We start from the raw sequence: 14980 nt of genomic DNA on the forward strand, positions 1-14980 counted from the left end.
CTAAACAGCTGGCTCAGGAATACAACAAAGATGGATCCCGCGGGAGTAAAGAATTATGTGCCTGTTGGATTTAACCTACTAATCGCTTTCAGATGCAGAATACAAGGTTACAACAACTACAGCAGAACATAAAACAACAGAAACCGACCCAATAACAAAGGCGACCATCAGCTGGGACCATCGGAAAGACGATGGAGCAAAAATGGAGTTGCATTATTTAGTATCCTGGAGATTAAGGTGGTAAAGGAGCCGCAGATGATTGGAGAATACGGCCCGCGCTACAGACAATGGATACAAGGTCAATTTCTATGGTGTCTACAGTACGAAGCTCAATGCTACAAAGTGATACAAATCTGTTCCACTCAATGGAAATCTATATGCTTAAAGGGAGTGTCACCAGAACCAGTATATCACCCCAGCCCTGCAGATAGATAGGTTACTGTCACCAGAACCAGTATATCACCCCAGCCCTGCAGATAGATAGGTTACTGTCACCAGAACCCAACATATCACCCCAGCCCTGCAGATAGATAGGTTAGTGTCACCAGACCCAGTATATCATCCCAGCCCTGCAGATAGATAGGTTAGTGTCACCAGACCCAGTATATCACCCCAGCCCTGCAGATAGATAGGTTACTGTCACCAGACCCAGCATATCACCCCAGCCCTGCAGATAGATAGGTTACTGTCACCAGACCCAGCATATCACCCCAGCCCTGCAGATAGATAGGTTACTGTCACCAGACCCAGCATATCACCCCAGACCTGAAGATAGATAGGTTACTGTCACCAGACCCAGCATATCACCCCAGCCCTGCAGATAGATAGGTTAGTGTCACCAGACCCAGCATATCACCCCAGCCCTGCAGATAGATAGGTTAGTGTCACCAGACCCAGCATATCACCCCAGCCCTGCAGATAGATAGGTTAGTATCACCAGACCCAGCATATCACCCCAGCCCTGCAGATAGATAGGGTAGTGTCACCAGACCCAGCATATCACCCCAGCCCTGCAGATAGATAGGTTACTGTCACCAGAACCAGCATATCACCCAAGCCCTGCAGATAGATAGGTTACTGTCACCAGAACCAGCATATCACCGCAGCCCTGCAGATAGATAGGTTAGTGTCACCAGACCCAGCATATCACCGCAGCCCTGCAGATAGATAGGTTACTGTCATCAGACCCCAGTATATCACCCCAGCCCTGCAGATAGATAGGTTAGTGTCACCAGAACCAGCATATCACCCCAGCCCTGCAGATAGATAGGTTAGTGTCACCAGAACCCGAGCATATCAACCCAGCCCCGTCAATAGATAGGTTAGTGTCACCAGACCCAGCATATCACCCCAGCCCTGCAGATAGATAGGTTAGTGTCACCAGAACCAGCATATCACTCCAGCCCTGCAGATAGATAGGTTAGTGTCACCAGAACCAGCATATCACCCCAGCCCCGCAAATAGATAGGTTACTGTCACCAGACCCAGTATATCACCCCAGCCCTGCAGATAGATAGGTTACTGTCACCAGAACCAGCATATCACCCCAGCCCTGCAGATAGATAGGTTAGTGTCACCAGACCCAGCATATCACCCCAGCCCTGCAGATAAGATAGGTTAGTGTCACCAGAACCAGCATATCACCCCAGCCCTACAGATAGATAGGTTACTGTCACCAGAACCAGCATATCACCCCAGCCCTGCAGATAGATAGGTTACTGTCACCAGACCCAGCATATCACCCCAGCCCTGCAGATAGATAGTTTAGTGTCACCAGAACCAGCATATCACCCCAGCCCTGCAGATAGATAGGTTAGTGTCACCAGAACCAGCATATCACCCCAGCCCTGCAGATAGATAGGTTACTGTCACCAGAACCAGCATATCACCCCAGCCCTGCAGATAGATAGGTTACTGTCACCAGACCCAGCATATCACCCCAGTCCTGCAGATAGATAGGTTACTGTCACCAGACCCAGCTTATCACCCCAGCCCTGCAGATATATAGGTTAAGTGAATCAACCAGTGTTTCCCCCTCTGTTGTCAAGTTATCACCTATTTTGATAATATGCAAATAGATCTCTGGTGCAACGAGGACAAGGGCATTGCAAATTGCTCCAAATAGATAAGCGACAACACCCTCATTGTTTGGAGGTTGTATATAACCTATAATATGATGGACCAAGTGCATGAGCTTGTATTTAGGGCAAATCTAGTTTTATATAAAGACCATAACAATGTACCATTTCCAGTAATATAAGAAACAAACAGGGTTACATTAGGTTCACATTAGTATTCAAGTCTCTGTCCTAGATTCTGCTTAAAATCAGCCCAGAGAAAAGTCCTGTAAGTCTATGAGGTCAGCGGGTAACCACTTTATAAGGGGGCAATGTCTTCGTCTTTCATGTCCCCATACGGACCCAAATGACGGAGACTCCAATGCTAGCATGAACTTAGCATTAAACAGCCAAACTTCTGGACAAATCCCTCCATACGCTTTATGTAGGCATCACCAGACTTATGGGGTAGAGAACTAGGTATGTGTCCGTGTTTCTTAGCAGTCTCCCAAGAACTGAAACGGAAAAGCCCTAGACCACCAATATGTCAATGTACCCCAAGTTCCCTAATAGAGATGAGCGAACAGTGTTCTATGGAACACATGTTCGATCGGATATCAGGCTGTTCGATGTGTTCGATTCGAATCGAACATCACGTGGCAAACTCCAAAAAAATTCGATTCCCCTCCCACCTTCCCTGGCGCTTTTTTTGCACCAATAACAGCGCAGGGGAGGTGGGACAGGAACTACGACACCGGATGCATCGAAAAAAATCGGAAAAAGTCATTGGCTGCCGAAATCAGGTGACCTCCATTTTAGACGAATAGTGGATTTCAAATCCGGGTCATATGAGAATGTGAACTTTGTGACTAAGAGACAGGGATAGCTGTACAGGCAGGGATAGCTAGGGATAACCTTTATTTAGGTAGGAATGTTATTAAAAATAACTTTTTGGGGCTCTATCGGGTGTGTAATTGTGATTTTTGTGACATAAACTTTTTCCAATAGGAATGCATTGGCCAGCGCTGATTGGCCAGAGTATGGAACTCGACCAATCAGCGCTGGCTCTGCTGGAGGAGGCGGAGTCTAAGATCGCTCCACACCAGTCTCCATTCAGGTCTGACCTTAGACTCCGCCTCCTCCGGCAGAGCCAGCGCTGATTGGCCGAAGGCTGGCCAATGCATTACTATGCGAATGCAGAGACTTAGCAGTGCTGAGCCAGTTCTGCTCAACTACACCGTGTGCCGAGTGTGCACACTCGGCTCTGCTATATCAGATGGGCTGACCGGCACACGGTGTAGTTGAGCAGAACTGGCTCAGCACTGCTAAGTCTCTGCATTCGCATAGTAATGCATTGGCCAGCCTTCGGCCAATCAGCGCTGGCTCTGCCGGAGGAGGCGGAGTCTAAGGTCGGACCTGAATGGAGACTGGTGTTGAGCGATCTTAGACTCCGCCTCCTCCAGCAGAGCCAGCGCTGATTGGTCGAATTCCGTACTCTGGCCAATCAGCGCTGTCCAATGCATTCCTATGGGGAAAAGTTAGCTTGCAAAAATCGCAAGCTGACAGGGATTTCCATGAAATAAAGTGACTTTTATGCCCCCAGACATGCTTCCCCTGCTGTCCCAGTGTCATTCCAGAGTGTTGGTATCATTTCCTGGGGTGTCATAGTGGACTTGGTGACCCTCCAGACACGGATTTGGGTTTCCCCCTTAACGAGTATATGTTCCCCATAGACTATAATGGGGTTCGAAACCCGTTCGAACACTCGAACAGTGAGCGGCTGTTCGAATCGAATTTCGAACCTCGAACATTTTAGTGTTCGCTCATCTCTATTCCCTAAATATCAAGGGGTGGAATGAACAAAAATTGTCTATTCTACCACATCAAATGTCAACTTTCATGTGTTCTGTCTGCATACAATGGTGCGAGGGTTTTCCAGTCCTGATACAGTTTTATGAGAGGGGAGAATTAGTTTACGGGTTGGAGAACTAGACAGCTGCCTAGGGACCTTGTTTCTAAGCAGACCCCTAAAAACGGAAACCTAGAAGGAACCTGAAAGAAGAGTCGGTAAATTATCATTGCCTTTACCACTAGAAATTTTACTATTGACTTCTTCGATTCCCTAAACCAGCAGGAACTTTATTATTACCTCTTAAATGTACAGGCCTTGTATGCGGACATTGAATGGCAGTTTTACGTGGATATCGTATGGCAGTATTTTGTAGATATTACATGGAGGTAATATTTCTGCATTGTGTAACAATGTTATTTGAATACCAGATGAAAGTTTTATAGAAGTGTTGCATATTTATGTATTAATATCTATAATAATACAGTATTAATGTGCTCAGGTTAGATAGTCCTGATAGGCAGCTCATCTACGGCCTCGGTTTTCTTCACACCCATCCTGCCTGCAGGTAAAAGGGCCAGAGAACTAAATAATATATCTGGTTGGTTAGTGACATCACTATGTCTCTTATGGTGATGTCATCAGTACCAGACACGTGTCCTGAGCCTGCATTATAATACAACTATAGGAAGAAATTACACCAACATGCTGTCACTCACCAGGTCACCAGAATCTCTATAGTGTCCGAGATGGAAATCAGGCAAGTTCTGTTCTCAGGATTAAGGATCATGGGATTAAGAAAAAGCTCAGCGTCCACTGTAACTACAGGCCTGGCCCTATAGGAAGCAAATGTACAACTATGAGCATCATATAAAGGTGTATATACAGGATATATAAAATGACTCCATCATAGTGAGCGCAGCTCTGGAGTATAATACAGGATAAGTAATGTAATGTATGTACACAGTGACTGCACCAGCAGAATAGTGAGCACAGCTCTGCAGTATAATACAGGATAAGTAATGTAATGTATGTACACAGTGACTGTACCAGCATAATAGTGAGCGCAGCTCTGGAGTATAATACAGGATAAGTAATGTAATGTATGTACACAGTGAATGTACCAGCAGAATAGTGAGCGCAGCTCTGAAGTATAATACAGGATAAGTAATGTAATGTATGTACACAGTGACTGTACCAGCAGAATAGTGAGCGCAGCTCTGGAGTATAATACAGGATAAGTAATGTAATGTATGTACACAGTGACTGCACCAGCAGAATAGTGAGCGCAGCTCTGGAGTATAATACAGGATAAGTAATGTAATGTATGTACACAGTGACTGTACCAGTAGAATATGAGCGCAGCTCTGGAGTATAATACAGGATAAGTAATGTAATGTATGTACACAGTGACTGTACCAGCAGAATAGTGAGTGCAGCTCTGGAGTATAATACAGGATAAGTAATGTAATGTATGTACACAGTGACTGTACCAGCAGAATAGTGAGCGCAGCTCTGGAGTATAATACAGGATAAGTAATGTAATGTATGTACACAGTGACTGCACCAGCAGAATAGTGAGCGCAGCTCTGGAGTATAATACAGGATAAGTAATGTAATGTATGTACACAGTGACTGCACCAGCAGAATAGTGAGCGCAGCTCTGGAGTATAATACGGGATAAGTAATGTAATGTATGTACACAGTGACTGTACCAGCAGAATAGTGAGCGCAGCTCTGGAGTATAATACGGGATATGTAATGTAATGTATGTACACAGTGACTGCACCAGCAGAATAGTGAGTGCAGCTCTGGAGTATAATACAGGATAAGTAATGTAATGTATGTACACAGTGACTGTACCAGCAGAATAGTGAGTGCAGCTCTGGAGTATAATACAGGATAAGTAATGTAATGTATGTACACAGTGACTGCACCAGCAGAATAGTGAGCGCAGCTCTGGAGTATAATACAGGATAAGTAATGTAATGTATGTACACAGTGACTGTACCAGCAGAATAGTGAGCGCAGCTCTGGAGTATAATACAGGATATGTAATGTAATGTATGTACACAGTGACTGTACCAGCAGAATAGTGAGTGCAGCTCTGGAGTATAATACAGGATAAGTAATGTAATGTATGTACACAGTGACTGTACCAGCAGAATAGTGAGCGCAGCTCTGGAATATAATACAATGTAATGTAATGTACGTACACAGTGACTGCACTAGAAATTTAAGGCCACCTAACCCCCCTCCCCCCCAACCAGTCGAGGTACATGTATAGCATTGTTATCTTACCTGTATACCGCCACTTTCCCAGCTCCAAAAGCGCCAACAATCAGATCTAGAAATAAAAATAAGACATTGGTAGATATGCAAGGTTGATAAACAGAGACGTAAATTTATTCTAACATACAGTATTATGTACCAATACTAATTATGACCTGGGGTAAACCTAAGGGCAGTGACTGCAGAGGTTAATAAATATTACAGCCACTAGTAGTTATATGGGTGGCACTGGCGGTCCGACCCCAACCTGTGCGACCATTGCTAAGAATTTCAATGGAGTTATGGCCGAGCATGCGCACAGATAGAGCCATGTGGTTGTACAACTTTGGGAAACAAGGACCCACCTTTCTAGCTATTGGTTAGAGTCCCAGAAACCAGATCTGTCAATTGCCCGACTCTTGAGCTTACTGGGGAAATTTTATCAAAACTGGTGCACTGGATAAAATGACTTCTCAAAATACAACATGACTTTTGCGCCATATTTGATAAATCTCCCCCTAGTAAGTGCACATCTACTTACAAGATTTCCCTTGTCTCGAGAAGTGATGAAGGAGATGAAAACCTACAAGGCCGGCAGAGATATTCTAGTACAATGTTCTGTTGCTGTCAGGACTTGGCAGGGTCTACCCTCCGGGGAAACCAAGAACTCTTGTAATGTCATTGTCTATTACTATGGAGGAGGAAGCGCCGGTATCAAGGACTGACATGAAAAGTTACATCTCAAGGCCAGGCAGCTTGTGGAAAGCAGTTTCCTGACATTCGTCTTTACCTGGCACAGACAGAACATCTCAACACTAACCATATAACTTATAAGACGACCGCATCTGTTTCTAGGATACTCGCTGGAGGATTCTTGGTGGGTTAATATTTAGCACAGGATTCGCTCTACTTTGTTCGCTTCCCTCGGCCCTGACAGTCAAAAGAGAAGTAATTTTTTCCACTATTTCTGGCATGGCCAATAAAAATGACCCACTAAATCCATAACCCACTAAGAATGAAATGGGCTTTTTTATCAACCCTTTATTTTTGAGGTTTATTTGGGGTTTTAAGAATTAGGGAAGATGTATTGGGTGCAAAGGTCTGGTGCTTGATGGGACCCAAGAGCTCCTCCCTCTGCAACAAAAGAGGTTTCCCCCTCTTCAAGAGACCCCAAACTGGTTTATAGGAGGAAAATAATAGGCCCCTCCCTCTAACACATAATAGGCCCCTCCATGTAACACATAATTGGCCCCTCCCTCTAACACATAATAGGCCCCTCCCTCTAACACATAATAGGCTCCTCCATGTAACACATAATAAGCCCCTCGATGTAACACATAATAGGCCCCTCCCTCTAACACATAATAGGCCCCTCCATGTAACACATAATAGGCCCCTCCCTCTAACACATAATAGGCCCCTCCATGTAACACATAATAGGCCCCTCCCTCTAACACATAATAGGCCCCTCCCTCTAACACATAATAGGCCCCTCCCTCTGACATAAAGGCAGACCTGTCCTCTAACACATATGTGGCATTTTCCTGTTACACATAAGTGATCCTCCCTTTGACACATAAAGGGCCACTCCATCTCACATATTTGTAAACCACTCCCTGAAACAAATAAGATGCTCCTCCCTCTGACTCATAAAAGGCCACACCCCCTCACACATTGGAGACATCCCCTGAAACATATAAGAGGCTCCTCCCCCTGACAAATATAAGGCAACACCCCCTCACACATTGGAGACATCCCCTGAAACATATAAGAGGCTCCTCCCCCGACACATAGACCCCCCTCCCTTTGACATAGAAGGCCATCTCCTTCAGACACATAATAGGCCACTCCTTCAGACATATAAGAGATTCATCATCTGACACACAATAGGACCCAACCTTTGAGATATAGTAGACTCCTCTCTCTAACACATAGAAGGCCCCACCTTCTAACACATACTAGGCTCCTCCCACTGAAATATAACAGGCTCCTCCTTCTGACAAATACAAGTATAATTGGGCACAGCAGAGGTGTGGCGGTATAAAATGATAAAGAAGGTAAATTTGGTGTTTCCATTTTTAGTGTTTTTTCCTTACTAAATGTATGAAATATAAAAAAAACTTGAGAGTCTTCAGTAGATGATACCTTTTTTAATGGCTAACTCATAATGATGACAGAATATAACGTTTCAAAGCTCTTTGGCTTCTTCTTCAGATAGAACTAAATACAATTTCTGCAGGCTGCATATTTATGTACAACAGGACACATAGGGATAGGATTTCAGGAGGGAGGGGGGAAGAGGCTTATTAGTATATACATGTAAACAATTCACAGTTCCCAGGTTCTTATCTTTATGGCTGTCTTAGTTCAGTGATTTCTATAGAATGACATGAACCCATGTGAGACAATCGTTCCATTCTTCAGAGTGTTAAATAGGGTCATGCTCTTGTACTCATAAATCCGTCACTCTTTCCTTGATTTAAAATTCCCTCTTAAAACCAATGGAATGAATGTCTCAAATAGGTTCATGTCATTCTATAGAAATCACTGAACTAAGATGGCCATAAAGATAAGAACCTGGGAACTGTGAATTGTTTACATGTATATACTAATAAGCCTCGTCCCCCCCCTCCCTCCTGAAATCCTATCCCTATGTGTCCTGTTGTACATAAATATGCATCCTTCAGAAATTGTTCTTAGTTATATCTGAAGAAGAAGCCAAAGAGCTTCGAAACGTTATATTCTGTCATCATTGCGAGTTAGCCATTAAAAAAGGTATCATCTACTGAAGACTCTAAAGTTTTTTGTTTTTTTTTATATTTCATACCCATTGATCATCCAGAATATCTGATACTCCAGCACAGAGCAGAATTCATTAAGATGGTTACACACTTTTTGGTGTGGGGGGGACATGGGGGTGCAATATGTATCCATGTGGGCAATATCTAGGTGCACTTCTGCGCTTTAGGACTCACGTTTTGGCTAAGATGAAATGTAGACTATATCTTAGGCTGAAAATCTCTCTACAAGGCGAATTTAACAAATTCTACAGTCAAAATAGAGAAATGTTAAAAAGTAAAATCTGGATGGAAATCTTCAGCTTAATGCACTTTACAGGGGACCTGGGTATATTTAGCTTTCTAAATATCCACTGCTAAATGATCCATGAGACAGACAGTGATTGTGTAATTGTAGCGTATACAGGATCAGGTTCCAGCGTTGTATATATTAGCAGCCGTCTGTAGGTATTCTATGGTGCTCCGGGGGTCCTATATTTACCCTTACACCATGGACTGTAGAGTATGACATAGTGTGCTCATCAATGGACTGTTTAGGTATGATACAATCTATATAGAAAGGCTTTACAAACCTTCTACTGGCCTTGAGCTCCTCTATTAAAGACTACAAGTTCCAGAATGTGAAGACACTGAATCAGCAAGGGGTGCTTAAGGAGGACCTTTCACATCTCCAGCTCTTTACATCCTTCAATAGCTGCTACTCTACTGACTTTGGAACAGTTGGAATTTTTTTTCTAGCCCCCACCATTCCTGAGCAATCACTGCTGTTAGTTTCAGAACAACTAAGCTCTCTACTGTCAGGTGGGTGGTCTCTATCTTTTTGCTCAGGCCCAGGACCGCCCCCTGACAGTAAACAGCATAATTGTGCTGAAACTAAAGGAAATGATAGCTCAGGAACGGTGTGGGCTAGAGAAAAAATTCCAACTGCGCCAGAATCAGTGGAGTGGGGGCTATTGAAGAATGCAAAGAGTTGGTGGAGGTGAAATGTCCTCTTATAATCAAATATTATTATTAATTTAATAATGCCACAACCAGCCCGGTCACAGAAGGACAGCAGAGGTTTGCTAGCCCAGATAATTATCTCTGAATGACCGTATCACATGATACAATACAGGAAATGATCAATTTTTGTATCTTATACATAGAAACAACTACATTTATAGAATTTCCTGCACAAGTCTCACGAGCAAGCAATAAATGTTAAAGTCATTAACAGCATCAAATTCCAATTGTATCAGACGGAGAACAATAAGCGATGTAACAGAGAAAGCGAATGATCTGTATATACAGAGCGGGGGAGTCCGTGTGATTGGTTATTGTCAACAGACTCTCCCAATCCCATAGGCGTCATTCACAATGATACAGAATTTAGGCACGTCCTAATCACATATTAAAGGGGTATTATAGTTTTGGCAGTGAAACGTTATTCCTTGTATCATGAAAAGTTATACAAGTTTCTAATCTATATTATATATTACGTTTTCAAGATCTCTGATTGCTATCATTCAATGAGAACTTTCATTGGTATGTCCATGTGTTGACCACACACAGAGCTCTAGTCAATGACCATTGTTGGTCCTTGGAATGAAGGACTTTAGTACTGATTTACCTGTGACCAACAGTATGAAAGAATGGGGACTGAGCTGTAGTAACCCTAAATGTCCACTACACCATGGATGGAGCAATCTTTCAGGCTCAGTCCACTGTATAGTTCTAGCACTGCTATACAACCATTTTAAAATTCTTACTGCCTCTAGCTGCCAGTAGATGGAGCTAAGGAGTTTACTGCATACAAATTATATACTAAATTCAATGCTAAACCTGTCTGCTGCATGCTCATAGACTCCCCCTAGTGGAGCCAGCATGCAAAAAAGATTTTTATCTAAAAATGTTATCCTGGACTAAAGCAATATTAGCGTTCTATCTCCTATGTACTGCCAATTGATCAGAATTTGGTGAGCAATCCTTAAAGGGAATCTGTCACCAGGGATGAGCACATACAAGTAAACAGACTGCGAGATAGATTAGAGTCACCTGAATGTAATGTGTTTTTTGATTTTCTCAATTGCGGCCTCCGTTGCAAGGATCACTTTATAAATCTGATTATGCAAATGAGCAGTCTGGAGCACCGAGGGCATCTCTGATGCTTCAGACTGATCCCACTCGTTGAGTTAAAATTGGCTGTCTTGCAACTGCTATGTGAAAGCGACATGGCTAGGCAGTGTTTTTCACTATTGCGCCTGCGCAGCACACCTGCTACAGCCTGCAATGAGTGTAATGAGTATTTCTGCGTATGCAGAAAATTGTTAACCCCATCACAACCATAGGTCTGTCCTGGCTCTTTCTGGGTGCACTGTAAATCAAACAATCGTGCATGCGCAGAAAACCTGCTCCAGCCTGAAGAGTAATGAGTGGCTTCGCGCATGCGTTACCATGTGAGTACAGCAAGGCAGCCAATCACAATGAAGGGAGCAGGAGCAATATGGACATGCCTTCAGTGCTCCAGACTACTCATTGAATAATCAGATTAAGAAAATTGTCTCTGCAACAGAGGCCCCAATTGGGAAATGAAAGAACCCATTACATTGAGGTGACGCTAATCTACCTAGCAGTGTGTTTACTTGTACGTTCTCATCCCTGGTGACTCCTTCACAATCTGGAAATGGTCAGGATTTATAAACCCTGGCTCCAAACTTAGATCGGACCCAGGGGTTCTCGGGGCAAGCCAGGAGTGGGGCTTAAACATCCCGATTTTAACAACCACAAACTTAGTAAGTACGTATGAAGGTGTTGGGCCTAAAAGAGGTGGGAAGAGCCTAATGATGAAACCATACAATATATGAAGGAAAGTTCCGGGGTTACCAGGAATGAACATGACAATATGTCTGGATGATCTTTATCTGATAGAACTTCCCCTCATCTCTTTATCCTGGTTAGATGAGACCGGCAGTGATGCCCTGATGAGTCCTCGGCCCTGTAAATGATCTTAGCAGACAATGGCGGGATGGAATTACGTCCTCCATAGGATTCACACAAATAAATAGTCACATACCTGGATAATCATTCTTGTCTATGTCTGAATCCCCCCTTAAGGTGAAGCCAAATCCTGGCGGCAGTGACGCTGAGGCCCATGATCCTTCCAAGACTTGAGACGGCTTGTCATTTAACCCGTTCTTATTCCCATTGTAAATAAACACTTTTCCTTTTCTTTCTTCCCCTGCAAATGGTGATCCGATCGCAACATCTGCAAAATGAAGGCAACATATAGAGATGAGATGTACAAAACACTGTATGTTATACTATACATATCTAGATCTATTTATCTACAGTATCTATATATTATCTATCTATCTATCTATCTATCTATCTATCTATCTCCTATCTATCTATCTCCTATCTATCTATCTATATCTATCTATCTATCTATCTATCTATCTATCTATCTATCTATCTATCTCCTATCTATCTATCTATCTATCTATCTATCTATCTATCTCCTATCTATCTATCTATCTATCTATCTATCTCCTATCTATCTATCTATCTATCTATCTATCTATCTATCTATCTATCTCCTATCTATCTATCTATCTATCTATCTATCTATCTATCTCCTATCTATCTATCTATCTATCTATCTATCTATCTCCTATCTATCTATCTATCTATCTATCTATCTATCTATCTCTCTCTCTCTCTCTCTCTCTCTCTCTCTCTCTCTATCTATCTATCTATCTATCCATCTATCCAAAACTTTTAGTATCAGCAAATACTGTACAACAGGATTATGTTCTTACAAAGGCAACATTAGTGCTGGAGACAGCAGAAGTTCTCGGACTCGGGGGACTGTGAGATGAGATCCCTGCATTAGGAGAAACCTCCGGCCCTGAACATAGGACAGTAATTAGACAAGCTGTGCCGTAAATATGGAACATATTAGGGGCTCGCAGACGAGTTTCAGAAGAGAAATGGGGGTTAATTGAGAGGTTATCCTCATAAAGAGACTCTCTATGGAGTGAAGTGTGGAAAGCTGTGAAGTCCAGACACCAGTAAGCGGAAGGTCAGAGGAGACGCAGATCAGAGCCCAGGCGGGGAGACAAAGATTGCTTATAGCAAAATGCTAATTCTAACATCTGCAAAATTTACATAGAATTCTCTACTGTAACAGCAGCAGAAAGCAACAGGGCGTGCTACACTTAAAGGGGATGTCACCAGACCCCAGCCCTACAGATAGATAGGTTAAGGTCACCTGAATCCAACGGTGTTTTACCCTTGTGAATTTCTGCCTCCGTTGCCATGATATTGCCTTTTGTCAATATGCAAATGAGCTCTTTGGAGCAACAGGAGCATCACTATTATTCCAAAGAGCTCATTTGCATATTGACAAAAAACGCAATATCACGGCATTGGAGGCAGAAATTCACAAGGGCAAAACTTTACATTATGTAATTGCATTTAAGGTTACCTTAAACTTTCCACTTGAAATCTACATAAAAAGTTGTCCAGTCATACGGAGAAGGTAGTAAGCCCACCATAATTTGGTTTGGTGGTTGTGGTGGAGATTACCAACCCTCTAGAAGACAATTATAGATGCTGACGTCTGTGTATATGTTCTATAACAGACATCATGCTAGAAATATAATACAACTTACCGTTATATCCGTCTTGATTTAGATCCCCTAAGTTTGCTATGGCGCTGCCAAATCTGCCAAACACCTCGCTCCCTTTCAGTAACTGGGCATCTTTGAAGACAAGAGGACTTTCTTGCAAGTAGAGGAAAACTTGGCCCACTTCCTTGGGATTACTCTCAAATTCACGGTCCATGTACAGTGGCGCCCCCACCAGGACATCATCTAAACTGCACAAGAAGAAGAAAATCATTCAGGGATATCTGTCATGGCATAGAAAAGTCTACCTATGGAGGGAGCGTTCCTTACCGCCCAGTGATGATGCTGAACGTGAGGATGCCCCCCCGTACTCATCTATGGAGGAATACTATCAGGAGGGGAGGGGGCGTTCCTCTCACAGAACAGGGCTATAGGCGCTGCTGTGAGGAAGGGCGTTCCTAGCTGACTGTCAGAAACGCCCTTCTGACGGTGAAGAGTTACGGTACCGGCACCGATAGCTCTTCACCAGGGGCACAGATCGGGATAGCCGATAATGTGCTGAATTCAGCGTGCTGTCGGCTTTCTAGCAGCATGTGCCCGAGGTGGTGAAAGGGCCTCTTTTAAAAAAAAAACAAAACATAAATATTGACGTGGAAAACATTTTAAAAAGTTCATCAAAAAATTTGTTAAAAATAAAACATGATTCATTTTAAGGAATTTTACATAATGCAATTCCATAGTCCAGTGGTTTGTATGGAGGACAAAGATAAAATGTAGCCCTTTGCAGGAGCGGATTGATACCATTTCATTCTTACCCACCTGGTCCTAGTGGCCCACTGCTATTTTCCACATCCTTGTGTGTTAACCTTGCAATGACAAGACCAACTTGGTATGGGGCCCATCTCTCCAGGGGTCTATACGGACTACCTCTATATACGTGGCCCATCTCTCCAGGGGCCTGTACGGACTACCTCTATATACGGGGCCCATCTCTCCAGGGGCCTGTACGGAGTACCTCTATATACGGGGCCCATCTCCCCAGGGGTCTGTACGGACTACCTCTATATACAGGGCCTATCTCTCCAGGGGTCTGTACGGACTACCTCTATATACGGGGCCCATCTCTCCAGGGGTCTGTACGGACTACCTCTATATACAGGGCCCATCTCTCCAGGGGTCTGTACGGACTACCTCTATATACGGGGCCCGTCTCTCCAGGGGGCTGTACAGACTACCTCTATATACGGGGCCCATCTCTCCAGGGGCCTGTACGGACTACCTCTATATACGGGGCCCATCTCTCCAGGGGCCTGTACGGACTACCTCTATATACGGGGCCCATCTCTCCAGGGGCCTGTACGGACTACCTCTATATACGGGGCCCATCTCTCCAGGGGC

General features: G+C 43.6%; 1 protein-coding gene across 1 annotated transcript in view; it reads right to left on the reverse strand.

Moving 5' to 3' along the window:
* ITGA8 (integrin subunit alpha 8) overlaps window positions 1-14980 on the reverse strand; it is a 124599-nt gene that overhangs the window by 51166 nt on the left and 58453 nt on the right. Inside the window, exons 12-15 of the mRNA XM_075271698.1 lie at window positions 13628-13833; window positions 12028-12219; window positions 6208-6253; window positions 4626-4742 (exon numbers count right to left, since the gene is read on the reverse strand). Of these exons, the coding sequence (XP_075127799.1) occupies window positions 4626-4742; window positions 6208-6253; window positions 12028-12219; window positions 13628-13833 (561 nt within the window). The remainder of the gene's footprint in view (window positions 1-4625; window positions 4743-6207; window positions 6254-12027; window positions 12220-13627; window positions 13834-14980) is intronic.

The sequence above is a fragment of the Leptodactylus fuscus genome, chromosome 4 (genome assembly GCF_031893055.1).
Source record: "Leptodactylus fuscus isolate aLepFus1 chromosome 4, aLepFus1.hap2, whole genome shotgun sequence".
NCBI classification, from domain to species: Eukaryota; Metazoa; Chordata; class Amphibia; order Anura; family Leptodactylidae; genus Leptodactylus; species Leptodactylus fuscus.